The sequence below is a fragment of the Musa acuminata genome, chromosome BXJ3-4, assembly GCF_036884655.1.
Source record: "Musa acuminata AAA Group cultivar baxijiao chromosome BXJ3-4, Cavendish_Baxijiao_AAA, whole genome shotgun sequence".
Taxonomy (NCBI): domain Eukaryota; kingdom Viridiplantae; phylum Streptophyta; class Magnoliopsida; order Zingiberales; family Musaceae; genus Musa; species Musa acuminata.
Window position 1 is genome coordinate 388816 of NC_088352.1, and position 27676 is coordinate 416491.

Genomic DNA, 27676 nt, shown 5'->3' on the forward strand with positions numbered 1-27676 from the left:
TCATTTATCTGACATGACAAAGGTTTCAGTGCCAATTGAATTGGTGTAGACAATCACCCTTCAAATTTCTGGTCCTTCGGCCACGGAGTAATATGTCTACTTCAAACTTCAGGTAAGAGTGTGAGTGGCAACCGGTTGAGACTTCAAATGTTACAACATTGCATGTTTACTTTAATCTTCAGGTAGTGTGAGTCCCAACTCATGAATAACTGCAACAGTTGATCAATTCTTGTTTGAGTAAAGTTCGACTTTACAGGAGAGAGATTATATTCAAATCCCTTAGTCGAGAATGCTCCGATAATAGTTTTTGTAGATATTTTTTCTACTTATGTGCCTGACATCATTTATCACTACTACCTGACTCTAAATTTATGATATTTTAAATGATCAAAATTTATAGTAAGATAGTTTAGATGATAAAGTATCATATAAGTTTCATTTTCATCATTTATCATTTGCATATGATGGATGGATCGGTGCAAATCTTTTCTCATTAGGGCTTATCGGAATTTATGACCTAACTTGAAATAAGTGTACCAATTTATAATGTCGTCGGTCAGCCACTTTCTGCACCGCAATTTATAAGCAAGATTTGGATCATGATCTCCTCGAGGGCAATATCGGTAGTACACACTTAAAAAGATCATCCGGCGTCTCCTTTTTAGGTTCGGTTTGTCCCCCATATTTGTTTTCCTACGATCGCCTTCGAGGTAAGCCTTCAATCGCTCTCTCTCTCTCTCTCTGTAGATGATGTCTTCCTTTCCACCCGCGTTTGTTCTTGTTTTCTGTGATTTCTTGGCTGGCCTTCTCCCTCCCCTTTTCCTTTGACTGTTGTTGATTCCGGGGTTGGATCGGCTTCTTTCGGATGGATCTTGCCTTTCATTTGGTCCAACTCTCAGGGTGATTGTGTTTGGTCTCGCTCGATCGCGTCTCAGGTAGCCGATTTTTTGCACGAGAGGTGATGGGGAGGGACTCGAAACCCAAGGATTCGGGAGGGAAGGGCAAGGGAAAGCAGGCCGCTGCATCTGATGAGAATGCCTCTAAGGGTAAAGCCAAGGGTGGAAAGTCAAGTGATGGGCTCGGTACCTGCACTTATGTCAAAGGTTGTGGCTTCTTCTCGTGATCATGATTCCCTTTTGTTATAGTTTCCTTCACAATCAGTTAAGATTATAGTGTATTTTCGTTCAAATTGTGCTTCTTATAATCTGGGTGATTGACGAGCTGTGTATATTTCAGATAATGCCATACGGATTACTGCAGAGTAATATGTATGTGAAGCGTATAGCTGCTCTTTATGTTGGAATATATACCCGTTATTTGTCATTTTATCCGTTCTTATTGTTCCTTTTGACATAAATTCCGACTTTCATATGGTGTAATTATATAGGCATCCTTCATTCTTTGTAAGACCACAGAAATATGATCCCCTTTTCTGTCCATTTGTTATGTATAGGTTGATGAGTTATGAGGCTTTTTTTTTCTTTGTTTCTTTGCTCCTCTTCTATTGTTGAATTTTCAACTTTTCTTTTCTTTTCTTTTCTTTTCTTTTTTTGGGTTAACTGATTAAAGAAGCCCTAAAACTGTAAGGTCGAAAAAAAATTGCTTTTGTGCAAATTTGAGTATTGATTTGTCCATTATTTCGCTTTTCTCTTCAACAATTAAATATAGGAGTTCTCCTATCTGTAATGTCTCATATAAAGGAATTACTGACTCAAATTTTTAATAGCTATATCTGATTTCAAAAGTCGATTTTTAAGTTCGTGATGCATATTTACGTGTATAAATGATCAACCAACTTTTTTTTCTTAGGAGAGGTGCATATGCACAATATTTTATGTTTTTAGGAAAATGATAGTAACTAACAAGGTATCTAGATCCTTATCTGTGGGATTATAAAGAAATGAGGACTTACAAGCATCAAAATATCATGAAGGACTCCAGACGAGTCCTACAGCAACACCACCCCCAAATTACAAGGAAAAAGAAAAAAAAAAAAACTACAACTTGTCCTACACCAAAACTTTCCTATGTATATCAGTTAATGCTAACATTAATTACATAAATATATGTAGTTTAATAAGTTTTGGAATAGAAAATTGGCTACTTGATTGTGGGATTGAGTATATGATTTGTATGTCGGGCAGTTTTTGTATGTCCTGGCTTTTGTTAGTGTACATTTCAGTATTACTGTTCACATTCTTTTCATGGTAAATGGAAGGTTTTTCATATAATATGTTCAATACTTGATCACTTATTTGTTTAGACTTGGTTTGGCATATAATATTTTTGTTATTAATATGCTTAAAAACCCTATGATGACACTCACATATGGATGCTTCATTTTCTTTTGGCTGATGACCAAATACTAGTTTGATATGGAAACCTGTTGGTGTTTTCTTATTCTTTAGATATTCACTTCCCTTTGGTAGTTTAATTAGGGTCAATACATCTTCACTCTAACTTGATGAAAACTGTTATTGACCTTGATTCTTATTTTTCTGGTACAAGCCATATTTTTTGTATCATTGATATGCTACTGACTTGAGTTATACAGTGTGTTTAATGTTTGGCTTTCTTTTTAGTTAAAATCTTATTTTTGTTATAAGAACTTGTGTTATTGAATACTATTGGCACATGTATAGGAACAGGAACTAGATTAACTATAATGTCCTGTTCTACCAGTTAGAAAGGCATGGGCTTCTATCATTTCTTTGTGGGATACAAGGAGACATCTCCTTTCCCACGGGGGTGCAACTCTTGCTTTGGATCAAGTGATCAATCAATTCAATTAATTCTGATTAAGTTTGTCTAATCCATCTCCCAAAATATCAGGATAAGCTGAAATCAGCCAACCCTTGGTCAGTCCTGTTTATTTCTGGTTTTGCTCGTGTATTGGCTTCTGGTGAGCTAATGGCTGATATGGATCCATCTTGGCAAATTTTCTATCGATTACCTTCAGCTTGCTGAAAATTTTGGCAAATTCAATTACCTTCAACCACCAGGAATGTTGCTAGAGACTCTTTTTCTTGAACAAGTTTGCTATAGTAGAATATACTAAGATTTTTTAAAAAATAAAAGCATGGTCGGATGTAAACTTACACTAATCTGATTATGGAAATCTATATGGGCATCATGACTATGAAATGGGCTAATCTTTCCTATCTTGCAGCATTTGCTAACTGTATTTTGGTTTAACAATGCACAAGAGAGATATGGTACCAATTTAAGCAATTAGTATCATTTCATTCACAGTGGATGTCTTAATAGGTCTTAATAAAGCCATTAATTGCATTTCAGCACGGCACATATTATGTGAAAAGCAAGGCAAGATTAACGAAGCATACAAGAAGCTCCAAGATGGTTGGCTAAGCAATGGAGACAAGGTTCCCCCTGCTGAATTTGCAAAGGCAAGATCTCTGTTTTTTCCACTGAAATTGTGTCTATATCTTGTGAGAGTGTGCAGTTCTAGCTTAGATAGTTTGGCAGAGCAATGTGAGACAGTTGAAATCCTTCTATTGTTTTATGATTCCCTGCTCCATTTGCTTTCTCTGTTCTGCTTTCGTGTTTCTTTTTCTCTTTTGGCTAGATTCTTTGTGCTTTTTTTTCTCATTTTCATTTTTTTTTGTATTATTACATTGAAGTATGTGTTTCCTTCATATTTAGTTGCATTTTCAATGAATGATCAAGATAAATCTTCAGTTGTTGATATTGTGACGTAGGTAACTTTCTGGAACTTAAACTTTAAACCTTTTAACATTTTTTTGCTTTCTAGTTAACTATTTTAAACTGAATTGATTTGGCCCATTGCACAGTTTGAAATTTCCTTTGCTTGAGCAACTTATGAATAAGCAGAAAGTTTGACAGTTTCTCACACATTTGAGTTTGCTTGCCTTCTTATTTGCAACGAATCACCAAGTTATGCAACTTGGGAGTGGTGTATGGTGAAGTTCTCATTCAAGTTGTTTGCATTCTTTGTCTGTGCTTAATCACCAAGTTATGCAACTTGGAAGCAGTTTCTGGTGCATAAGGAAATTGGAACTTTACCAACATGATAGTGAGAGTCAGATTTCAAAGTTTATCTACTTAATATCAGTTTCAGTTCAGCTTGGATTACTGCTTGTTGATTGATTCTATCAAACTTATGTTGAATTGTTTGCTGGTCTATGTGACATGTTGGCTGAGTTTGATTGTTCTTTGGGTATTGATATAATAAATTGAGATGAAATATTAATTTCAGTGTTAGTCTTAAACTGGTTTGCAATATCACATAATTCAGTTCTGTGGCTTATTTCAAATCTTATATGTATTTAGATATAACCTGTTTAGATCATTCCTTTTTCCAAGAACATGTTAATTTGCTTTATATATTATGCTTTCACTTTTTTCTTGAGAAAATTCTTTTGATCTGGTCTCTTTGTATTTGTACTACAACTGCTACTTGCAGACCTTCATATCTTCTCAACAATATTGGAATAGATATTTAAAGTTGGTTTATTCCTTGCACCTTTATCATTTTAATAGTTTGATGTGTACTGCCAAATGCCTCTCTAGAATGGATTTTGTAGATAAAAAAAGAGTGAGGGTTTCTGCCTACTGTCTTGCCAGGCCAAACTTCTTTTGGCTCCATTTAAACTAATTATAATATTTTAGGGGTATCTATGACAATGGGGATTTAGAGGGAAACCATGAGTCGTCGTATAAGTTCTGTTTTGATGGATTATCTTGAAGCTCATTAAATGTCAAGTTTGGTTTCTCTTGAAGTGTTCTGCTAGTTTGTCTATGTACAGTCATTATATCACAAAGAATTTTAATAGTACCACTGTCGACGTTATTTGTTCTCTTTCTCCACTATAAAGGTTATTTGTTTTTTTTCCTCCTAAATGCATAGTCATAGATCTGCTTTGAATGCATTAAATGTTGGAGGAATTACTTTTTTCTCGCCTTGTGCTGGCTCTGTTTCAGGTGGCCACAGAGTATTCCGAGTGTCCATCAGGAAAGAAAGGCGGAGACCTTGGATGGTTTCCTAGGGGTAAAATGGCTGGTCCTTTTCAGGATGTGGCATTTAGTACACTTGTTGGAGCTACCAGTGCACCGTTTAAATCAACGTATGCCAACTGACTAACTTCTCAGATTTTATCATCCAACCTCTACATGTCTGTTGTGCTAGAAGTTTGATATATTTGGTTTGGATGTTGTTATTTTTCATGCTTTAAAAGTGGTTATGAAAATTTTGCTTATGTTATAAGGTAGTATCGGTTTATAACCAAAATATTGGACACAAATGCAGGCATGGGTATCACATCATTCTGTGTGAAGGGAGGAAGAATTGATCCTTGAGATGGCTTTTGTCTACAGACACTTCTTCAGATATGGAGGGAACTAGTAGTATGCCCATGATCTTTTCCTAAAAGTTCATAAACTCATTTGAGGATGAGATGAAACTTGATACTGCATAAACTTTGGAGATATGTAAATTATGAGTAAACATCAAGTTTAGTTTACTGTTAATTGCATCGAGGTAAAAGTTTGCTGGTGGTTCCATATTTTATTTTAAAAATTATTTTAGTCAGCAAGTTAATTGGAAAACATATCACTAAAACACTGATACTGTGCATAGGTAGACCATTCAAGTAAGTTTGACCCTTGTTGTAAAGCTTGGTTGTTACATTAGTCAAACTATGAACCATGACCATAGTCCATTTGTTTCAATTAGGCTTAGAACTGGTTAGTGTTTCAATCAAATTCTCGATGATTCTATAAATTCACAAATTAAGATATATATATATATATATATATATATATATATATATATATATATATAGACATCTGTAGTTATTTATGAATAAACTATTAGAAATTTAAAAGTATTTTTTTATTATTTTTATGTATATGTATCAGACTTATGTTTGTTGATTGCTGTATCATAAAAAATAAATAATGTGCATATATAGTTGAAATTTTATTCTCATCATTTTTTATAAAATATATATTGTAAAACTTAATTTTTAGTTTCATTAATATCCTATGACTAAAATAAGATGTTATATTTTTAATGTTTTATTATTTTAATTATTATTATTATTATTATTATTATTATTATTATTATTATTATTATTATTATTAAGAGTGTATAAATAGTAGATAATCTTAGGATTAAAACATACTAACTTGTTAAACAACATGACATGATTTTCTTTATATATAATGTTTTTGACATTTTATATAATCATAGTCTCTAAAAAAAATATAAACATGATATGTCAAAAATTTATATATATAAAATGACAATAGGTTAGCGTTCATATTTTTGTTGGTATAGGTTTGCACATGCTCACTTTTCTACCCAATCATTTGAGTTAGGTACTAGTATCCTTACCTACAAATAAGGTATGCAATGAGTAATTATTTAATAAAAATAAATTTTTATAACTTTATTAAAGTGAACATGCATTTTATAATTTTGTTAGCGATCATAACTATATAACATATCATATACAAAAATAAAAAGTAAAATTCTACATCGAAATAATTCAAAATGCTTATATGTGCATAACAAATTTATAGACTTTAATCCACATATCATAACATATGCATGCACTTTCACATCGTACGTCATAATATATATGTGTACTTTCATATTATACGTCCACTCACACATTACACATCATAATATATATATGTTTACTCTCATATCGTACGTGATAGTATATATGTGCATTGCATGTCGTAACATATTATTGCATTCTCACATCACATATCATAGAAAACACATACACTCTCATACCACAAGTCATCATGCATGCATGCATATAAATTTTTTTTTATCATAATTCATATATTTTTATACTTACAAAAAAAATATATATATTCATATTTTGCTTATGACTAACTTATTATGATCATATTAGTGAAAACATCTTTTTCAAACTATCTTATGCATACAATAATTTATACAATTACTATTATACAGTGAATTAAACTTATATTTACCTTATTGAATTAAAAAATGAAGATATCAATGAAAAGATATCTTAATTAAGGACTCTACCTTTTGAATTATTGATTTATAATAATTCATAGTAATAATTATTAGAAATTTTTTGATAAAATCCCTTATAAAATAGGCTATATTCAACCTCCAAATTCATCTAAATTTCACCATCAATTTTCTAAAAATTTACTCTATAAACAAATTTTACTAGCTAACATAATTTTACTATTAGTTAATATCAATCAAACCATTATATAATTTTACGAAAAAATTTTACTTTATTGTTCTAGCTAATCAAACAATCTTCAATTATCATGAAATTTTATAAAAAAAAATTAAAAACATATAAGAATATATATATATATATATATATATATATATATATATATATATATATATATATATATATATATATATATTCTCTGCTTGGGGCTTTCTCTCGTTGCCTTTAGAGCAAACTCTGCAGCTTCTTGATTCGGGTGTTTGTCGTTCGGTTTATGCACCCTTTGCTTGATTCGGCCATATGTTGTGGCGAGTTAATTAGAGGTTTGTTTTGTTTCTTGTCTTGTTCTTCGTCTGATTGAGATGATTGAAAGTAATAGCTTCAAGGTCTTGTTCTTGGCCTGTGAACAAAGTTATTACTATTAACATTAAAGATATTTGTTGCATGGATTTCTATAGTCTTGTGAGGGCACAAACTATATGTATGTTGGAAAGGTGGTCATGGTGGTACTCCGTACAACCCTTATTGTCTTTGTCACAAACTAAACCAGTGAAGATTAAATGAATGACCGGTCTCAAACAAATAGGGTGGGATTAAATGAATGGATTCAATATTTCATGCAAATCTCTGGCATCTTTACTTTTTCTTTGACGAATTTGTTGTAAGCATACTTATCTTTCATCTCTGTTATCTTTTATTCTGTATTTGTGTGTTAGATAGATTGTGTGAAATTTAAATTATGTTGAAATTTGGTGAAATAAAATAAAAATAATAATGATGTTTCCAAATTTCAATACTGCCATCGTTCGTCAATGGTAAAATAGAATAATCATGAATTCAACAACACACGTGTAACAACACCCAATGAATTAGGGTTTCCAAGATGAGATCTCGACCGTTCAAGCACGGCAATCAAAACCCTAATCCGACTCGCCATTCCTTGTCTATAAATAGGAGCGGGGGACTACCGTTCCTCCTCCTTCCCTCTGCCGCTTGGTTACCGGCCGTTCTCCTTTCGATTCTTCTCCTCCTCTTCCCAGTTGTCGAAGGCTGCCGCCGACAAGTAATCCCTCCATCACCTATGCCTACCCTCTGCTGTTTATCTTTGAAGCTGCGTTGAATGTCTCTTGAAACATGGAGGAAAAAGGCAGCTACAACCAGTATTTCCTGCCTCATGCTTGCCACATTCAAATTGTTCACGACTTTTTATCTTTAGGTGTGGATGTTTATGCTTCCTCGCTATCTCTGGTGCACTCTGTTTCGTTAACCATGGTTTGGACAACGATGATGAACCCTACAGACCTGTAATGATTATTGCAGATATGATTGCATAATCAAAGAACATCTAAGGGACTGAGTTGTCAACCTCGCAAGCTGTTTTAAGACGCAGGAGGTTTTTTTTTAATCTCATATAGTGTTTTTCCCCCTTGAAATGTTTGATAAATTAAATTTATTTACAGTGATGTCAAGTTCCAAAATAATGACTTTTCTTGTATTCCAAAACAACGGACAGCGATGATGAGCCTACAGACCTGTAATGATCATTGCAGATATGATTGCATAATCAAAGAACATCTAAGGGACTGAGTTGTCAACCTCACTGGCTGTTTTAAGATGCAGGAGGATTTTATATCTAATCTAGGGCTTTTTTTCTTGAAATGTTTGCATAATACAATGATGTCAGCTTCCAAAATACTGACATATGTATTTGAAAATAATGGACAATGATGTAATGATTATTACAGATATGATTGCATAGTCAAAGAACATCAAGGGACTGAGTTGTCAACGTACAGGCTGTTAAAATGCAATGAGTTTTCTTTATATCTCATCTATTGTTTTTTTGCTTCATATGGTTGTGTAATGAAATTGATCTATGATAATGCCAGGTTCCAAAAGAATGGCTTTTCCTGTATTTCAAATTAATAGACAACAATGATGAGCCTACGGACTTGTAATGATTATTGAAGATATGATTGCATAATCAAAGAACATCTAATTGACTACGTTGTCAACCTTGCAAGTTGTTTTAAGATACGGGAGGTCTTTATGTTTCATCTAGTGGTTTTTTTAAATGTTTGTGTAAATTAAATTGATCTAAATGATGTTAGATTTTAAAATAAATAATGGACAACGATGATGAGCCTACTAGACCTGTAATGATTATTGCAGATATGATTGCATAATCAAAGAACATCTAAGGGACTGAGTTGTTAACCTTGCAAACTGTTTTAAGATGCATGAGGTTTTTATTTCTTTCTCACCTAGTACTTTTTTTTCTCTTGAAATGTTTGCACAAATAAGTTTATCTACACTGATGTCAGGTTCTAAAACAATGGGTTTTCCTGTATTCTTTTAACATTTTGCATCGTTACTTGGTCACTGAGGATTATCCCTTTTTCAAAAGTAATCTTTTTCTTGTTATCATGTCCATCAGTTATCTGTTGCATGTCTCACATATGCTATCCAAGGATCCCAGCTTGCCCTTCCCATACAGTCTTGGCTGCTTGTTCAGGTGGTGGCTAATGGGATTGCAGAAACAATACATTGTTTTGACAAGCAGGAACAAGAATTCTGTTCATGAGGGCAGTGGTTGATCTGTTCACCTATAGCCACTTTTAATTAGTCTTGTGAGATCATGTCATTAGAGTTGAAGTCATTTCACATAATACAACAAGAAAACTGCCAATTTTAGATGTCTGGGAGAACTTTCTGGTCTAAAGGATGCTCAGCTTGTCCTCTCTTGCTTCTTGGAAACCATACTCAAGAGATCTACAGCAGCATTTGTTCTTGATGCTTCAAGGATGCAAGAGCATGAAGCAACTTACTCAGTTGCATGCAAAATTGGTGGTTAATGGCTTCTCCTGCAAGAATGTCCTCATCACCAAGCTTCTCTCCTGCTGCATTGTGTCAGGGAATATAACATATGCATCTCTAGCTTTTGACCAGGTTGAGGAACCAAACACCACCCTCTGCAACCAAATGATCAGGGCAATTTTTCATGGAGATTTGCCGGAGAGCTCCTTTACCATCTACAATTGGATGAGAAGAAGAGGGAGGACAGATACGCTGCAGCCCAATGGTTTCACATATACTTTCCTCCTTGCTGCCTGTGCTAAGGCGGGGCCAAATTTCTTGCCACAAGGGGAGCAATTGCACTGTAGAATCATTTCTGGTGGCTTTGATTCCAGTGTGTACATTCAGACTAATTTAATAAATATGTATGCTGCCTCTGCCACCATGAGAGGTGAGTCTATCGCTAAAGCTCATAAGATATTCGAAGAGATGCCCCAGAGAAACATTGTGTCATGGAACACCATGTTGGCTGGATATTTGCAATCTGGGGATGTGGCAACAGCATTTAGGTTCTTTGATGACATGCCTGCTAAGGACAAAGTGTCGTGGACCACCATGATTGCAGGTTGTGCGCAGGCCGGTAAGAGTGGTCAGGCACTCACTCTATTTAGTCAGATGAGGATATCTCGAGTAAAACCTGATCAAGTTACAATGATCGCTGTCCTGTCAGCATGTGCATGTTTGGGAGACTTGGAATTGGGACGTTGGATCCATGCACATGTCTGCAATTTCTGGCATGGAAGAGAATGTCTGGTGAATCTGAATAATGCACTCATCCACATGTATGTTAAATGTGGAGCTATTGATGATGCATTTCAGGTCTTCACCGAGATGCCTCGTAAAAGCACTGTCACGTGGACGACCATGATCGCAGGCCTTGCAACCCATGGTTATGGTGATCAGGCACTAGATCTATTCCAAAGAATGCAGTGCAAGGGATCAGAAAATGAGAAGCCAGATTGGTTGACCTTTATTGCGGTTCTATGTGCCTGCAGTTACACGGGTAGGATTGACAAGGGGCTTTGCTACTTTGAGCAGATGATTTCAATGTATGGAATCAGACCAAAAATACAACACTATGGATGCATTGTTGACATGCTCAGCCGTGCAGGTCACTTGAACAAAGCCCAAGAGCTGATTAAAATGATGCCAGTGGAGCCTAATTCTGCTATCTGGGGAGCCTTGCTTGGTGGCTGTTGGATACATAAGGATGATAAACTTGCAGGCCAGGTGATCCACAGAATTATGGAACTAGAACCAGACCAGGTGGCTGGCCACCTTGTCTCTGTATCCAATTTGTATGTTGCATCTATGAAGCGAGGTGATAGTCAAATGTTCAGGGATATGATGTTGGAATTGGGCATTAGAAAGCCTGCTGCTTGCAGCTTAATATATGCAAATGGGTCTAATTCATGACTTCTTGGCTGATAACTGGAGCTTCCACCTTTGTTCAGCACATCAAGTATTTCATCGGATGCCGCCAATACCGGTGATCGGGCAAGAGGCAGCTCATGACTTTCTAATGCACAATGTCTGGTCCATTTCTGGTTCTAGCGCACAAAATTGGTAATCTAAATGAAGAGATTGTCAAACTACATAGAGCCATGACGAGTATTTGTTCCAAAGGTTTGCTTACCTTGTTTCTAGACTCCTATCTTCGTTTACTCTTGGCATTGTCTACTCTTTCCTTGTATTATTTGCTGTTTAATTGTCTTGCCTGTGGCCCTGTGCAAGGGACATTTTCTCTGGCTTGTTGTTCTGGTCAGTTAGGATGGCTGGTGATATTTGTTGGGATTAGCTACTGCTAACAAAGTGTGTCCAATCCTTGAACTGAAAGTAATATATTTATCCATTTATTTTGAAATGTACATCTAAAAACAAAAAAAAACTCATTCACCATTTGTATGCTAAAGAAACAGGGTTTTTAGATCAAAATTCTGAAGCAAGCATTTTAACAAAGGATAAGCTCGTATTAAGATCTTCCTTGATATAGTTCTGTCTAAAGCATGGTTAATGATGTTATGATCTTTTCATTTTTTTGTTCCCTTGAAGATAGGTCTAGTCTGATGCCTTGTTATTCGACACCTGTAGGTTGTCTGTACTAGAGAGGATGGTGCTCTCATCTTGTCTCATTTTTTGTTCCTTTGAAGATTGGTCCATTCTAATTCCAACGACACAATTTTATTGGACACCTGAATTTGGTTGTCTGGATTACAGAGGTCGGAAGATTGATGCACCTTTGTACAAGATGCTATTTGGTTGTCTTGATGTTTAGAGTTGTAATTTTTTTCTTGGTAGTCAGGTCATTGAGGAACATGTATCAATTGCAATTCTTGCTAGGTAGTTGCCTTTATAATCTTTGTGGATTATTTTTATTGCTATTGTTACTTTTATGTTTATTTGGGGTGTTATTGTGTTTTCTCCATCAACTTGATGAGCCACTATTGAACAGCAATGATGTCTACATAAACATATACAATTGGATCTTTGGAGTGTTTTATTAAGGTGGCCAGTTGTGATCGATGTAGGCTGGCTGTCTATTATTTCAGCAAGCATTTGTATTTCATCTAGAACTCTTAGCTGGCTTCCTGTTTCTACCATGACTTGTACTTTTTCCTTTGAAGTGTTCTGTATATGATATAGTGAATGTAATGACTTTTTGTTGTTTAGTCTGATCATTGAAGATTTATTTTCATTCCCAATTTTGTTGTGATGGTGATGATTTATTTGCCAAGTCAAAATACATGATGTAGATGGTTGGTTGGTTGGTTTGTATGATGTTTGGATTCTTGAAATAAGATGGATGTCCAGTGATTTTGTTAGCTGGTTGGTAGATCACAGCCATCTTGTTTTTTGTTTTGCAGCTGATGGATGGATGGATGGAAGCCAAAATCCTAATGTCACGTTGCAACACAAACATCCAAAAATTGCAAGCCAAAATCAATCTCTCTCTCATTCTCATTTACAACAACAACATCATGACCACCTGCAACAGCTTGGTTGGTGAGTGTCTCGTAGCTTCTGCCATAGGCATAGCATCTCTCTGGGCTCCTGGTAATGAGCTACCACGTAACCAGCTTTGCACCCATCGATATTAATCCTATTTTCATTTTTATAATTAATATCCATCCCTTTGTTCTTCATCTCCTCTATCCATATTCCCATGGCCACATCCTCTAGCTTGAACATCTGCACATCACATCAATCATCGTTACAGGTTAAACCGATGGAGGATGGCTTGGCTTGGCTTGGCTTGGCATGGTCTGAATAATGATTATTCATGTCGCAAGTCACTTAAGTAAGTTATTTATTATTGTTCTAACGTATCTCACACATGAACATTTATTGTACTTACTAATCTATAATTAATTTAATTTAAAAAAAAAAAGAAATTTAATCTTATTCATTTAGGAATAAAAAAACTATATATATATATATATATATATATATATATAAACAAGTGCTATGTTGCATATCTCGATTAATCAAAGCAGGAGAAAATGTGAAGCACCTTTAAATGGCCCCTTTTATACTGCTTATGAACACCCTTTGCAATGTCGTGCGACACCACGTATCCCGGACCGTGAGCCCAAGGGGGATACCTCTCTTCCGGCCATTCCTTCGTCAAAAGTAAAACTATGAGTTAGCAGAGTTCTAAATAATAATGCCTGCCAATGAAACGTAGATTTACTCGAAACACAAATAATGTGACCGGTTTAAATATCAACTTTTATTCTTACCGTCAATCCCTCCCTCAGGCATGCAATTAAACAACAATCATTTTCACAAGAAAAAAGAAAAGACAGACAAAACAATTTTAAATGTTCCTTCGGATACTAACCCGATAGCATTCGACTTAGAGAATATTCCTTGTAATATCCGAGAAATCAGATTCCGAATCACCTTTGACTTAGAGAATAGAAAGAAAAGAAACAAAAACAAAGGTTACAGCCATTTGTCCTGAGACGAGAGAAAGTCAAAAAGGACTCTAAAAACAACACTGACAACTTCAATATCTAAAAGACCAAAAAAAGATCTTCTTAATGGTCAAGCAGCACACATGAAAGAAATTTTGACAAGGCAACTGTAGCTGTCTTCTATTTATTGCATGGGGGGGGAGGATCCCTCCTATATCTACCACAAAATAGAACCTGTATGAGTTTTTGCAGCATCTGCTATAATTTAAGATCCTTTGTGAGATAGATAGTTTATGAGCTCATACACACTGAAATGGCATTGCATCCATCAGCCACTTATCATTATCACCCGTATCAGTGTAGTACTACTCCATCTAACCTGAGCAAATAAATTTATCGAGACATATACATTTCAAAACTCTTACCTCGGGGGTTATGTACCACTTGCTGTCAACTTCTCGATTAGGTCGAGACCTGAAGTTGATCCGACCATACAATAGCCCATGTGTGATGTTAGCCCTTTGCAAGGAAGTAAGCAACTCATCGACACGCGCGAAAGCATCATCATCTGTTTTCATTATGTACTTTGCCGATAAAACATTTGTCTGTTAGAACAAGAAGCAAAAGTTAGTTAGAACCATACACAGCATAAACCAGCTCCACAAACTTTGGTGTCAACAAACTGAGGTCCATATTACCCCATAGATACAAATGGCTATGGTCTTCCATGTAATGATAGTATAATAATCGATAAATGGCATCAGTTGGATGTCACCATATGTGTTTGCCTCCTTCCACAGCTCCTCATTTACCATTTCATTTTTATGCTATTGGAAACCCGGAAAGCAAAAAAAAGAGAATCGTGAACATATTAATATGACTTTATCGAAATATTAATAAAAGTATGGCAACAAGAATTCTATAATAAGATATTCTTGTTTTAAAACAAAATGTCTTTTCAAATGCACAACAAATTAGAGGAAAATATTTTTTTTTTCCATCACAAGCAGCTAAAAAATTTACACATTAAAATTGAAATCATATGCTCTCGGATCAAGTAAAATGATTTCTCTCTTGTAAGAAGCATTAGACGATCCATTTAAAAGTTATTTAGATAACAAAAATTTCTAATAACCGACAAGTCCAAGCATTTTAATGTGATTATATCATATTATGGCAGATCAGAAAATTTATTATCATAAATAAAACATAACCAATGCATGAGTCTCACGTCATCGTAGGGTTTGGGGAGGTCAGGTCTTGCTTATTATCATAAGCAAGACATTAAAATGATACATAGTACCTACGCTTCTTGAATAGGTGGTCACTGTCTCGCCTATCGTACATTCAATCACACCTCTGGGCGACTATTACAACAACAAAACGACACATAATGTCATAGCTACTTGTTTTTGGCTACACAGATTTGCTCTTGACATTTAGCTAAGTTGAGGGAAGAAATATTACCAATCACACAAAGAGCAATCAAATCATAGTATATTGTTTCTAATTAAGTTCTCTTGGATCTTGATCTGATGACTACATAAAAAGAAGAAGAAAAAAACTGGTAAAATGATTGTAGGAAATTATATAATTTTCATGTTTGGCTTTCTTACCAGACCTACGAAAAAACGCACAGCAACAGATCCGACACGAACAACATCATACTGCTTCCATGTTCTTCGAACTGCCATTCTATGTTTGAAATTGTTTGCTGTTGAAAAAACACCAACAAAAAGATCCAATGATTTGTGAATGGGTATTGCAGATGACTTCAGTATATCCAAATCCAAAACATGCTCTAAATCCTCTGATGTCGGTAAACCACTGACAATGACAGATATCAATTGTATGTCTCCTGATATTCTTACTTCACCCACAAGCCATGGCTCCAAGCTCTGTAGAACAGAAGCAGATGTCAACTAAGATGATGGCAATCACTAGATGATGCCATATAGCCAGATGAGTTGGGAAATCAGAAAATGGACAAGCTGGTAATAATAGTACTTCTCTGTATGCAAATGATGTTATGTGCTTCCCGTCTACACTCATCTGGATTCCCTCCGCTCCCATCCGTATAGTAGCAATGGCAATATATCCTTGCCTAAAAGGAAAATATTTTGTTGGTTTTGCACCATCCTTTGGGAGCATAGAACGTCTTGAAAAATTGTAGTGGTCGTTAGCTGTAATGATTCCCTTGTTGTCTCTACCCACCACAGGATCACATTGCTCTAAATCATCCACTGCAAGGAATAGATAAAACTTACAGCTTCATTAGTACGAAAATGAAAAAGTATGCAATTAAATTCTTAAGCAACATGTACTACGATAAGGATACATGTAAGAAGTAAACTTTCTTGCCGCAGATCAGGAATCAAATAACAAGTGAAAATGCACTCAATAGAAATAGTTATCTAGCAATTTGGCTGCACAAAACCCTCAGCAGCAAGAAGAAGAAAAAAAAGTGAGAAGAGTGGGCACAAACAGGAAATTTCAAGACTATCTCATACATTTCTGATGTATGAGATAGTATTGTCCAAACTGATGTACAAAATGTACTAAGTCGGTCCAAACTCCTCTTCTTTTCAAGCATTAGCCCCACAGCTGATTTCCTGCTGCATTCACCTTTGGTCAACTAAAACATTTCATCATCTAGATACACCTGTTTGTTCCTTCATGGTCTTACCTCCTCAATTGTCAAGCATTTCTAGGCAATACCTCCTGCATTTCAATCTCCCTGAATCACTATACGACTATCTCTTTCATAACACAACTGTCATGTTCTCGGAACGACCATCCTCTGAAGTCTGAACAATCTTTCTCTTGTGTGTAAACCCCCTACTACTTCAGATGTATAGAAAAGACTAAATTTTGTAAGAGCTCGAAGCCAAGTTTCATTGATTCATTCATTTGCCTGAACGACTAACCAGGGTACATGAAAGAACCGAATAACAGTTCCAGAAAAATTCAATGTGGAACGACATACATTTCCATCAAAAGTTGCTTTTTTTTTCGAAAAAACACTTCCCATAAATGGCATGAGAAAAAAATTTTGTGGTTTGCTGAAAGTCAATAGACCAGCTTACAAGCGAGGAAACAAATAAGAGAAATATGATCACGGTGAGTGTTCTTAGATTGAATTATTGAGAAAACTTAATGATGATATAATCTTCATGCAGCAGACAGTTCAACATGATCTTTAGCACAAAAGAAAAAGAATTGTTATGGGCATGTAAATGAGTACCCTTCCCATCATTTTCAGTATCCAGAGGAGGACAACGCTCCTCTTCACCCCAGTCATTAGCCACAGTCCATGTGTTTTGGATGATCACTGGATCCTCAGTTATTTTATCACCGTGAATGCGGACATTGTAGTGCAAGATGACAGCAGGATCTGGCTCCCCTGGAAGTGTGGACCCTGTTAAATCGATCTGGAAATTGCCGAGTAGACCACCTGGAGTGCCAATTACTGTAATAGAGGAACCTTGAACCAGTCCACAAGGTATCACCAACTTGAAAACATCATGACCAAATTCTGAAGCATTCATTCTTCTAATAGAATACGGGCAAAGTTTCTCTTTCACTTTTCCAGGACCAGCATATTTTTTTTCCTCTTCGATTGAGGTCATCAGACTTTCCCATGCAGCTCCAGCCTCCCTGATTGCCTTTACTGCATGAGGTAGGCCTTGAGAACTGCTTATTAAGTGGTCCAAATGATTCCAAGTCTGTAGACACTGAAGCTCTGAGACAGAGAGATTTCTTGGAGAAAAAAGTTTGGAGACTAATGTGACGGTAGATACTACATGTGAGTCATTTTCTGGATTACGAACTACAGGTGAACCCTCAGGATTTGTCCAGTAAAAATAGTCAGAATAGTTCACAGAGAAAGGACTCTGAAGAGAACTTTCAGCTAAGGGATTCTCCAATATCCACAGTCTCAGGAGCAGCAAAGAAAATAAAAAGAGTAACACTAAACCTCCAGACCATTTTCTCATCTTTTGTGAAACAAGCCTTCCAGCAATATCTCCGAAGCTTTTATTGCTTGAACCAAAAAATTTTTAGCCAAAAGAACCATACAACAAATACAAAACCAAGCTTGTTTCTCAAAGAAGCTCCTGCATCTAAAGGTTCTGCTTTGCTCGGAAATGACCATTCCAGCAAGTCCAGAAGCATTTTACTGAAGATGAACAAAGAACAAAAACAAAGGTGAGCCTAATGAAGTATTTAATTATAAATGCCAAGGTCAAACAAATCAAAGGGTCTTTGCAACTTCAAGCAGCCAAATTCTTGTGTAAAGACTATTTTAATGATATATAAACCATGAAGCTAACACAGTAAATCTTATCCTCCTTTTTTAAGTATGTTATTTGTTGATGATATTATCTTAATTGATGAGAGCCTAAGTGAAATTAATTATAAACTTGAGCTATGGAAGCAAGCCTTACAAACTAAATGTTTTAGATTAAATAGGATTAAAATCAAATATATAAAATATAATTTTCGTGATTCTAGATATAGACAGGAGAATATAGTTAAATCGCATGGACAAAAAGTTACTTCAAGTAAAAGCTTTAGGTATCTTGGATCAATTATTCAGCAAGATGAAGAGATCGATGAAGATATTATTCATGGAGTAAAAACGGGATAGTTAAAAATGGTGAGGAGCGTCACAAGTCTTATGATCATCGAATACCCTTAAGATTAAAAAAAAAAATTTATAAGACAGTTATGAGACTAACAATATTTTATGGATCTGAATGTTAGCCAGTTAAGAAACAACATATTCAAATAGTTTGTGTTGCCGAGATAAGAATATTAAGATGGATGTATGGAATTACTATGAAAGATAAAAAATAAATATATTTTTATTCGTGAACAATAAGGTATTGCTTTGACAGAGGATAAGATGAGAAAATATCATTTAAAATACTATGAGCATGTGTTTAGAAAACTTCCGAATACGGTAGTTAAAAGAGGTAAAATGATTAATGTTGGTGGTGCGATGAGAGATAGAGGAAGACGTAAAAAAACTTTAATAGAAATCATAAATAAAGATTTAGGTATTTTAAATGTAATTAAACATATGACTTTTTATAGATCTCAATGGCGACAAAAAATTCATGTATTGACCCTAAATAGTTGGGACTTGCGATTTTATTGTTGTTGTCATTGTTGTGGCATTTGGAAAATGACAAAGCAAAATTCAGTTCTCTATTTAGCCACTAAGATTATATCAAATTACTTTTATGTTATCCTAAGTCCACAAGATTCTTCGAGTTCAAATACAATTCCTTGGACATGGAAGTGAATTGAATGATGCATTTGCAGTGTTCTGTCAGATTCACATTTAGGAAGTGCAACAATAGTGAGGTAACAAATACTCAGTCATGTGTTTCTTTCTACAGATGGAAGAATGTGGGGATTATGAGCTTGATTTCATATTGTTTAATTTTCCTGACATGTTAACCAATGTAGTCAGATAAGCAGCAAGTAGATGACCTATTTTTAACTCAATGCTAATCACCACTAAAAAGATGATGGTTTGTATTTATTATGAAGAAGGATGGAGATTTTCTATGAATCGAACTGTTAATTGCAAGTCCACTTTGCTTCTCTGTTTTTTCTTTTCATTTGCCCCTTTTTGATGAGCTGAGAAAGAGCACCTCAAAATAGAGGAAGTTCCCCCAAAAAGAAAACATCCAACAAATCAATGAAACTCAATCTCTTCCATAGCAATGTGGTCACAAACTTAATCGAATACCAATAGTCAAAATCATAATCGAATTGAGATTTGTTCCAAAAGGAAAGAAAGAATGCAGCAGACATTTAAAGTTCCAAAAGGAGGAAAAGGAATTAACAAGCTAATCTAAAAAGCTGGAAAAATGCAGCAGACATTTCAGCAGATCATCAGGCAAAGCAATTCAAAGTACTCCTTAAAAGCGCTTCCTTTCTGGCAGAATTGAGATCTATTAGGTGAAGAAGGGTCGACAGAGTAGTAAAAATACCGAGCTTCAAATGAAAAGGAAAGAAAGAATTAGCAAGCTCAGCTCAGCTCAGCAATAGGAAGAAAAGCTGCTGAGCTTACAGGCAAATGAGTGGGATCAGGCAGATTACAGCTGCTGTGCTTCCTATAACACCGCATCAATGATTCATCTTCTATCCGGAGAAAGAGGAAGGACCAAGAAACAGAAATGACACCATTCGAAGTGGGTCAAAATGAACAAAAAAGGGTTCTTTTTGTTGCTTTTCCTTCGATGAAACATCAAGAGAAGCATATTTCAGAAGGTCACCTACAAAAGATAAGCTGAAGCAGCACGTCCAGGGATTGAAAACCCTGAACTCCAGGAAAGAAAGTCCACAATCAAATGGAGGGAGGGAGAGAGAGAGAGAGAGGATTACCTGCGTTCTATGTTAGCATCACTGACGACCAAACCGAAACGTAAGAAAGTAGTGCCGGCGATAACTTCAACCAAGCCAAACGCATATAAGAGAGAGATGAAAGAAGCTTCTTTCCTCCGTTGGGATCGTATTCCAAGCTGGGCTTCTTTGGATCCATCATTGCCAGCAGTACTAGCAGCAGCATTACTCTATCTCCCATCCTTCCTACATCAGATTACACTACGGAGTGCAGATAGAGAAGACAGACAACAGAGCTTACTCGGATTCTATTCTCGGACAGCCACCAAAGCGTTCGTTCGCGCAACAAGACAAACGACCAACTACACCACCCCACAGCAACAACGACAAGAGCATCAGCAGCAACCACAACACATCTTTTCCTCTGAATCCAAGAAAATTCCACACACCAACTTGATGGCCAAATCCTCACTCTCTATCACTTTCCTCTCTGAAAAGTATCCATCAGAACAATAATACCATTTTATTTCATTGGAACAAATGACATATTTTCATGAATAAAAATATTATTCTTCAAATCTATCACATAATAAATATTTTAAAAAATTGATGACTTTCGTCTTTGAGATAGATTATAAATTTATCCATTTATTATTTTATCCAACTTCATGAATAATTTTTTGTAATCATACATATGATTTCTAGTCTCCGTGTCTAAGTACCACTTGTATGATTTCTTAATTTGATTATTTTTATTATAATAATATTCGAAAGTATAATGATTATTTTTTTTTTCAACAATAGCATTGAATTTTGAAATGATTATATGTTTGACTTATTGTATTTCATCTTTCTTGTTTTTGTTTTGGACTTTGATCTTTTTCATTGTTTCTTCATCTTCCTCTGTCACAACTAACCTCTTCCATAGCTACGATCACCTAAGCCTTCATTTTTTTTCTTTCATAGTGAGCTTTGTCTAGAGAACTCATTCTGCTGCATTTAGTTTCTTCTTATTAACTAAATATTGATATGCTTGCAAATAATTCATTAGTTCATCAATAGTTATTTGGTTTAAATTCTTTAATTCTCTTCGGTAAAGGGCATGATAAAATTAATTTTTTCGACCAAAGTATTGTTTTGATCATATGCATATTTTCTAAATTCTCATAATTTTTTTCTTAGTTGATTGACAATGGTAGGAACTCTTATAAAATAATTTAAAATAGTCTCAGACTCATTCATTTGTAATGTTTTAAATTTAACTTAAAGATTCCTTTCAAAGAGTTTTGAAGAATCTCTTAAGTATCTATAGATGTGTTTATGATTGTAACTTTTTCAAAGTTGCCTTCGTCTAACCGTCGATGGATGAGATAAAACGCTTTCTTATTTTTCTTCCTCATGTCCTTCAAGGAAACTCTTTAGCTCATCTTAAGGATGACATTATCTTAAGGCTACTCATAGTCTCTTTCTACCGACTCCTATATGTCTTATGATCCAAATAATATCTTTATAGGAAAAGAAAAAAAAAGAGATAAATAGAGTTAAGAGAGAAAAAAAAAAGGGATGAAATAAGAGGTAAACTAAAATTTTTATTTTTTTTGCTGACAACTCTGTATATTTTTTTTTATCATGATAAAGCTCATCTATTTATATGGCCAAAGTTACATATTGTTACGGCTAAATTCATATAATTTTATTTTATTGTATATAACTTATTTATTTTCATAATTTCTTCTTCATAGTAATCTTTATTATGATGTTTCTCTATTCTTATTAAATTTTAAATATTATAATTATCTTCGCTATGTGATCGATCCTCTCTTTTAATTAAATTTAATTTTCTTACCATTAGCAGCGGAAGAGGAGTGCGCCAAAAACATAGAGACATGAAAGAAGACAACACTTGAACCATTCGACTCTTATCTATGTGAAAATCCAGATGGAATAATTGACGGGCATAATCGATTGCAAGAGAAGAGCTCCATTGATGTCTTTGCAACAGTTAAATTATAGGAAGGAAATGGCATGCAGTAATTAATCTCTGTTTTCGATGTGTCGTAAGAGTTAGGTGGCCAAAGACGAGCACGAATCTGGCGTCTCAGAAGGGAGGGAACTCGACTCGCGACGAGCATTTGCTCCTGGGGAAGACGGGGCACTCGATGAGCTCCTTCCCCCAAGTATCCACGCACAGGTAGATCTGATACAGTTGCCTGTTACCCGACTCATCCACATTGCACTGGATTCCAGGAGTGTAACCGATGGCTTCTCTAATGGCGCCGGCTATGCCTCGCAAGCTGTAGAATCCACCGTCGGGTCGAATCCCTGCATCTTGCAACACTTTGAGCAGGTCGACTTGCTTCTTGAGGTAGAGCGCTGCCTGGAAGTAGGAGCGTTGGTCGAGAAGGGACTCGGAGCAAGTCCCGTGCTTCCTCCATTCGTGGCTCCAGAAGCTTGAGCCGTCGCCACTGGGACATGCTAACGTTGGCCAGTTCATCTGCATCATCCCCATCAGATCGCTCATCTGCACACACAGATCGATGTAAGCTATCGATGTTTCGACCATCTCAGTTCGTATCAGAGATAGATCACCTCGGACGCATCGTACGGCCAATCGGAATCGCAATTAGATGGGTAGGAGCCGTCGTTGTAGTTCGGCCACAGCCCGTGGATGCCGAAGTCCGACGCAGGTTTACCGGTGGAAGGATAGCAGCAGCTTTGCCTGGTGTCGCAGTACGATCCTGGCCACTGCAGCAAGAACGTGAGTGGTCACGAGGTTGCCGCCTCTTGGAAGAAAGGAAGGAAGAAGAGTTCCCCACCTGTTGAACGAAGTAGAAGAAGTCGAAGTCGTGGGCGGTGGATGCGACTGCGGAGAGGGGGAGGAGGAGAAGGAAGGCAGAGAACCGTGGCAACTTCATGTTTGGTCTGAAGGGATGAGAGACTCCCTCGACGTGTTGGCCTACATATAAGGAGAGACTCAAAGCGTTTGGAAGATGGATCGCGTAACCATGTTGGCATGATGAATAGGGCGACATGCTTTCTCTTTGTGGAAGCTTGCAGTGCTCTTGTTTGTGAGGCAAGCAAACGCCATGTTTGGATGGATTACGATACTCGTTAGCTTCCATGAAAACCTGCCTGGCTTCAGCTGGCGGGTCAGCGACGCCTGCAAGGAAGAAGAAGGTCAAGCTTCACGCGACCGCCCTCTTCTGCGTCTTCTTGGATCAGTAAGAGTGTTGGCGTCCTCCATGCAAATGATGCTGAAGGATGGCCTACTTCAGGACCATCTACTTAATGTTTGAGATGAAGATTAAAAGAAGACTAATAAATAGTCTCATCTCATGTTATTAAAGATTTAAAGAGTCCGATGACAAGTCAAAACAGAGTGATGATAAGGTCAAAGCATTTGTTCTTTTAATCTACCGTAAAAAGAATTTATGTTTCTTCAGGTAAAATGAGGTGAATCTTCTAGCATTACATCCAACAGTGATGAAACTTTGCAATACTGATGGTTTTCCTCTTCTTTTATCTTTATCTTGAAGATGAACAAATAGGAGGTGTCGAAGTCTTCCATAGGCAGAGTGTTCCTCGTTTTACTCCAGTCTGCCTCCTGTCGAAAGATGTTGTGTTTCTCACTGGTTGCAAGGAGAGATCAAATAATGGCGGCAGCCAAGAACAATGGCATGTGAACCATGACCGTTCTATGTTCCTCACTGGTTGCATGGAGAGATCAAATAGGTTCACTGGCCACATCCGATGTCATGCGCTGCTATTAGTAGGCCCATGGCCACGAGGAGATTGAAGAGCTGTGATCTGTGTGAAGAATCTCACGCTCGCAGGAGGAGCACTTTTCTTTTCTTTTCTTTTTTTTTTCTTTTTCTAAGTTATAGCAGAGGAAGCTCAAGAAAAGTAATACTAGGAATTTGATAGAGCTCAATGGTGGGGAAACACCGATACATCTGATCCCCAATATATATATATATAATTTCAGAAACAGCTTCTCGTTGTTGCTGCTGTTGGATTCACTAAGTTTGCAGAAAACCCTCTGCATAAATAGCTCATGTACAGAAGCAAACTGCATACATGATGAGATAGCTTGAAGATGGCAACAATGATGATTTATTGTAGTGTAAGAAGAATAATCGAGAAACAAACAACACCAGTATCAACATGGGAATAGCAAGAAGGAGGGTTCCCTGCAGATCCTTCTTTCTACAAACTTGATGTTGCTCAGTTTCCTGCGACACCAAACCAGTTGATCAGTCTTGACTTTGGACATCCGTAGCACTCTTCCTACCAACTTGAGGTCTACTTTAGAGAAGAAAAGGTCCTGATTCGATCTGTCTTCTTTTGGCTTCTTCAACTTGTTGATGATGCAATTCCCAGTTCCTAGCATCTCTCTCAGCTTCTTCTCTTTCTGCACAAGAAAACGAAGGATGTTAAGAGTTATTATTACAAGTGTTTGTCATGTCAACATGATCTACCTTGTGTAGATCAGATCGGACAACTTCCATGAGGTCAAAATCTGATGGATCTTGCAGTTCAGCATGAGACCCTATGAAGCCTCTGAGAATCCATGGAGTTGCATCCTCGTCTGCCTTGACAAATTCCCAGAAGATCCTCAGTGACTCCTTCATGATCTCTTCTATCGATTCACTTGTTATAACACAGTTGACTTTCTGTTGATCGTCCATCTTCTCTTCCAAATCCTCTGCAACAAAACTGACGCTCAATCCTTCCAGAAAAAGAAACAGGAAGAAACTTAGTGTCGCTTACCTCTGATCAAAGGCACTTGGAGAAGGTTTCGGAGAACACACCGATTTCGAACGAAATGTGCCAGCATTGGTCGTTGAAATGGCTTGTTCTCGATAAACCTCTGAATGGTGACTTGAAATTGTTGGAATTCTTCAGCCACTCGATTGTAGTAATGGTTTCCGCACGTATCAGACTCGAATAATTTCCGAGCTTTCTCATACTGCCATCTCAGGAACTCCCATGACAGGCATGTCTGCCCAACATACAACATTTCCAAATCACTATGTATCTCTTTGATGAACTTCTCAGTTGGATCAGCGCTTAGTTTCTGACGGATCGACCGAAAGCTTTGGGAGAGAATGGATGAGCGAGGTTTCACTGATTTGAGAGGATCCTTCAGCTGAAGAAAGCCTGGAATAATTAACACGAGTTGTTAAGATTTGGATGGTTGATGGCAATGGATGAGCCGCTTACCTATTGCAAACATCTTCTGATAGTTGAAGACGTCAAGCTTCCTCATCCTCTCCCTGTAGCTCTTGTGTGACTTGTGTAGCTCGTCCACGGGATCCTCATGCAGCAGCAAGCTCTTGTCGATCGTCGTCAGTGGCTTCAGATCATCGACCGTTTTGGGGCTCTCTGACTCCTCTACAATGGTCGGCAGACCGATGTCCCTCTCTCCTCGCAACTCCAACCTGAGCTGTTCTATCAGGCGCTGATGCTCCCAGAGATGATCCAACCCATCGTCGTCCTCATCACCTGCGTCCTTCCACTGTGTTTCTGAGCAGGAGAGTGATCTTGAAGGATTGTTGCCACTGGAGATGTGGACTGCCTTATCCTCCAAACGTTCTTCTTCATGGATTGTTGAATCACCTGCAGCATGTTCATGCCCATCGAAGTCTCTCTCCGACAAGAATCCATCAGAGTCTGCAACGAGTTCATGCACCGAGTAGCCGTCGCTCATGCTAAGGGAGTCGGAATCGGAACCGAAGCCCGAGAACTCCTCTGCTTCGAGCTCTCCTCCGGTCTCAGCTACAACCTCGTCGAACACATTGCTTGGCGATTTCCTGTGTGCGGCATCGCAACCAGCAGCCGCCGCACCAGAGTGCTTGCGATCTCCATCCGGCGAAAAGCTCGTTTCGGCTTCTGGCTCTTCCATGACGCCACTGGGAGTGCTCGTGCTCGTGCTCGTGTTCGTGCTCGAAGAAGATTCGCCTTCTCCGTCATCATCATTAACATGCGACACAGGTTCTTCATTGTTGTCTTTCCGATGACTTGGGGCCAAGCTTGAGCTGGTGGACTCGCCTAACTTGTCTATCCTGCTTCTGCATGGCCACGAACGGAACAGCAAGCTCTCAGATCATAAAACAGGGATAATTAGCTTGAGCATCAACGAAGCAGTAGTTTCCGAGACTTATCTCACCTGAGAGCACGCTTGACTGTGAAGCCGATCAAAATGAGCAGTGAAATGAGGGTAAAACACCGGCAAGCGTGATCGAGGAGATCCATCCTTCCAACTCCCTGTTCATGGAACTGAGGTGGTGCACATGAACAACAGATAATATATGTGATTCACCCACCATTAACTCCGCTTCAAGCAAGCATCCGTAATCTTGTTATGCTCTGTACGATCTGCAGAACAAATGGACAATCTACCTATAACAACGGAATAATAAACATTAAAAGATCTCGAACGTGAACCCAAATGGAAGACATGAAGCTTGGGGTTGGAATACATGGTAATGGGAGGTCGAAGTCCCACCTAATGGATGTGATATGAGACACGAAAGTGAGGTTTCTCGGCAAGGGAGTTGCTTGCAATTTACCCAACTAGCTAGCCTGCGAGATCTCATGGTTTTTGGTGGTCTTCCTTGTGCTGCCAAGTGTTGCGAGGGAGAGAGAACTCAGGTGAATGGCTGACCAAGCCAATTGCAAGGGATCCAAGCAAGCAGTCCTTCCATCTCTCTCTCTCTCTCTCTCTCTCTCTCTCTCTCTCTCTCTCTCTCTCTCTCTCTCTCTCTCTCTGCTATGTGAGAATGGTGTCAACATGATTCACCGGAAAACATTGAATTGATTTCATGTTACTCCAACCTTCAACATGAAATCAATATCTATATCAACATGAAATCAATAGTTTATGCTTGATATATATAAAATGATAGGTAAATGATCGACACCACATCGTTCGATATCTATGTTAGCGCCCGATAAACATACAGCTTTCGATTTTTTTAGAATATTTTTTTTTTCAAATATGATGGGATTATTTTTAAAAAAATTATATATTCTATTTTCTAATCTTGAAAAAACAACTAACATGAGCATCGTAGGGATATTATTATTATTATTATTATTGTATATCCTTTCGATATATGATTTTCAAACAAAATAGATTAAGCCTAATTAAACTAATTTTAATAAATGGAGCATGCAATCAATCAAATCTGGAATTCACACCTTCCTAATTAATGTTGGATGAACATAATCATCATCGGTTAATAAGAACACACAAAAGTTACTATATCGGCCTAATTTGGATTGCAACTTGGATGAGTCTCTCATCAAATCCCACATGCCCAATCCAAG

The 27676-nt window shown here is 36.9% G+C and overlaps 5 protein-coding genes, 4 non-coding genes and 1 pseudogene across 19 annotated transcripts; 7 read left to right on the forward strand and 3 right to left on the reverse strand.

Moving 5' to 3' along the window:
• The first annotated feature begins 733 nt into the window (after positions 1–733).
• LOC135635521 (uncharacterized) lies at positions 734–5513 on the forward strand. Its single transcript, XM_065146634.1, has 4 exons — positions 734–1103; positions 3298–3407; positions 4963–5105; positions 5288–5513. The coding sequence occupies exons 1-4, from the start codon at positions 962–964 to the stop codon at positions 5328–5330; spliced, it is 438 nt and encodes a 145-aa protein (XP_065002706.1). The 5' UTR covers positions 734–961; the 3' UTR covers positions 5331–5513.
• A 2680-nt stretch (positions 5514–8193) lies between these two features.
• LOC103980434 (pentatricopeptide repeat-containing protein At5g56310) lies at positions 8194–13188 on the forward strand. 9 transcript variants are annotated; one of them, XM_065150003.1, is made up of 4 exons: positions 8194–8430; positions 8535–8607; positions 8728–11696; positions 12162–12499. In XM_065150003.1, exon 3 carries the CDS (start codon positions 9939–9941, stop codon positions 11484–11486), a length of 1548 nt encoding a protein of 515 aa, XP_065006075.1. In that variant the 5' UTR covers positions 8194–8430; positions 8535–8607; positions 8728–9938; the 3' UTR covers positions 11487–11696; positions 12162–12499. The 9 variants fall into 9 exon arrangements, with proteins under 9 accessions (XP_065006075.1, XP_065006077.1, XP_065006072.1 ...); XM_065150005.1 differs by having other exon boundaries at positions 9652–11696; XM_065150000.1 differs by having other exon boundaries at positions 8194–8607.
• On the forward strand, positions 8492–8577 carry LOC135637441 (small nucleolar RNA SNORD25). The gene has a single exon (XR_010496288.1). It is a non-coding gene; the product is annotated as a small nucleolar RNA SNORD25 (small nucleolar RNA).
• On the forward strand, positions 8723–8807 carry LOC135637443 (small nucleolar RNA SNORD25). The gene has a single exon (XR_010496290.1). It is a non-coding gene; the product is annotated as a small nucleolar RNA SNORD25 (small nucleolar RNA).
• LOC135637447 (small nucleolar RNA SNORD25) lies at positions 8922–9001 on the forward strand (annotated as a pseudogene).
• Positions 9143–9227, forward strand: LOC135637446 (small nucleolar RNA SNORD25). The gene has a single exon (XR_010496291.1). It is a non-coding gene; the product is annotated as a small nucleolar RNA SNORD25 (small nucleolar RNA).
• Positions 9344–9429, forward strand: LOC135637442 (small nucleolar RNA SNORD25). Its single transcript, XR_010496289.1, has one exon. It is a non-coding gene; the product is annotated as a small nucleolar RNA SNORD25 (small nucleolar RNA).
• Positions 12939–20613, reverse strand: LOC103980546 (beta-1,3-galactosyltransferase GALT1-like). 2 transcript variants are annotated; one of them, XM_009396982.3, is made up of 8 exons: positions 20387–20613; positions 17232–18164; positions 15995–16230; positions 15604–15885; positions 14686–14814; positions 14413–14592; positions 13582–13689; positions 12939–13259 (listed from the first exon to the last, which is right to left on the reverse strand). In XM_009396982.3, exons 2-8 carry the CDS (start codon positions 17980–17982, stop codon positions 13047–13049), a joined length of 1899 nt encoding a protein of 632 aa, XP_009395257.2. In that variant the 5' UTR covers positions 17983–18164; positions 20387–20613; the 3' UTR covers positions 12939–13046. The 2 variants fall into 2 exon arrangements, with proteins under 2 accessions (XP_009395257.2, XP_065006069.1); XM_065149997.1 differs by lacking the exon at positions 14686–14814.
• Positions 20614–22300: 1687 nt separating this feature from the next.
• LOC135635386 (extracellular ribonuclease LE-like) lies at positions 22301–23320 on the reverse strand. Its single transcript, XM_065146418.1, has 3 exons — positions 23161–23320; positions 22934–23089; positions 22301–22865 (listed from the first exon to the last, which is right to left on the reverse strand). The coding sequence occupies exons 1-3, from the start codon at positions 23257–23259 to the stop codon at positions 22443–22445; spliced, it is 678 nt and encodes a 225-aa protein (XP_065002490.1). The 5' UTR covers positions 23260–23320; the 3' UTR covers positions 22301–22442.
• A 1081-nt stretch (positions 23321–24401) lies between these two features.
• Positions 24402–26891, reverse strand: LOC135581868 (uncharacterized). 2 transcript variants are annotated; one of them, XM_065147191.1, is made up of 6 exons: positions 26853–26891; positions 26514–26722; positions 25568–26415; positions 25115–25504; positions 24823–25049; positions 24402–24755 (listed from the first exon to the last, which is right to left on the reverse strand). In XM_065147191.1, the coding sequence occupies exons 2-6, from the start codon at positions 26597–26599 to the stop codon at positions 24504–24506; spliced, it is 1803 nt and encodes a 600-aa protein (XP_065003263.1). In that variant the 5' UTR covers positions 26600–26722; positions 26853–26891; the 3' UTR covers positions 24402–24503. The 2 variants fall into 2 exon arrangements, with proteins under 2 accessions (XP_065003263.1, XP_065003264.1); XM_065147192.1 differs by lacking the exon at positions 26853–26891 and having other exon boundaries at positions 26514–26805.
• Between the last annotated feature and the right edge of the window lie 785 nt (positions 26892–27676).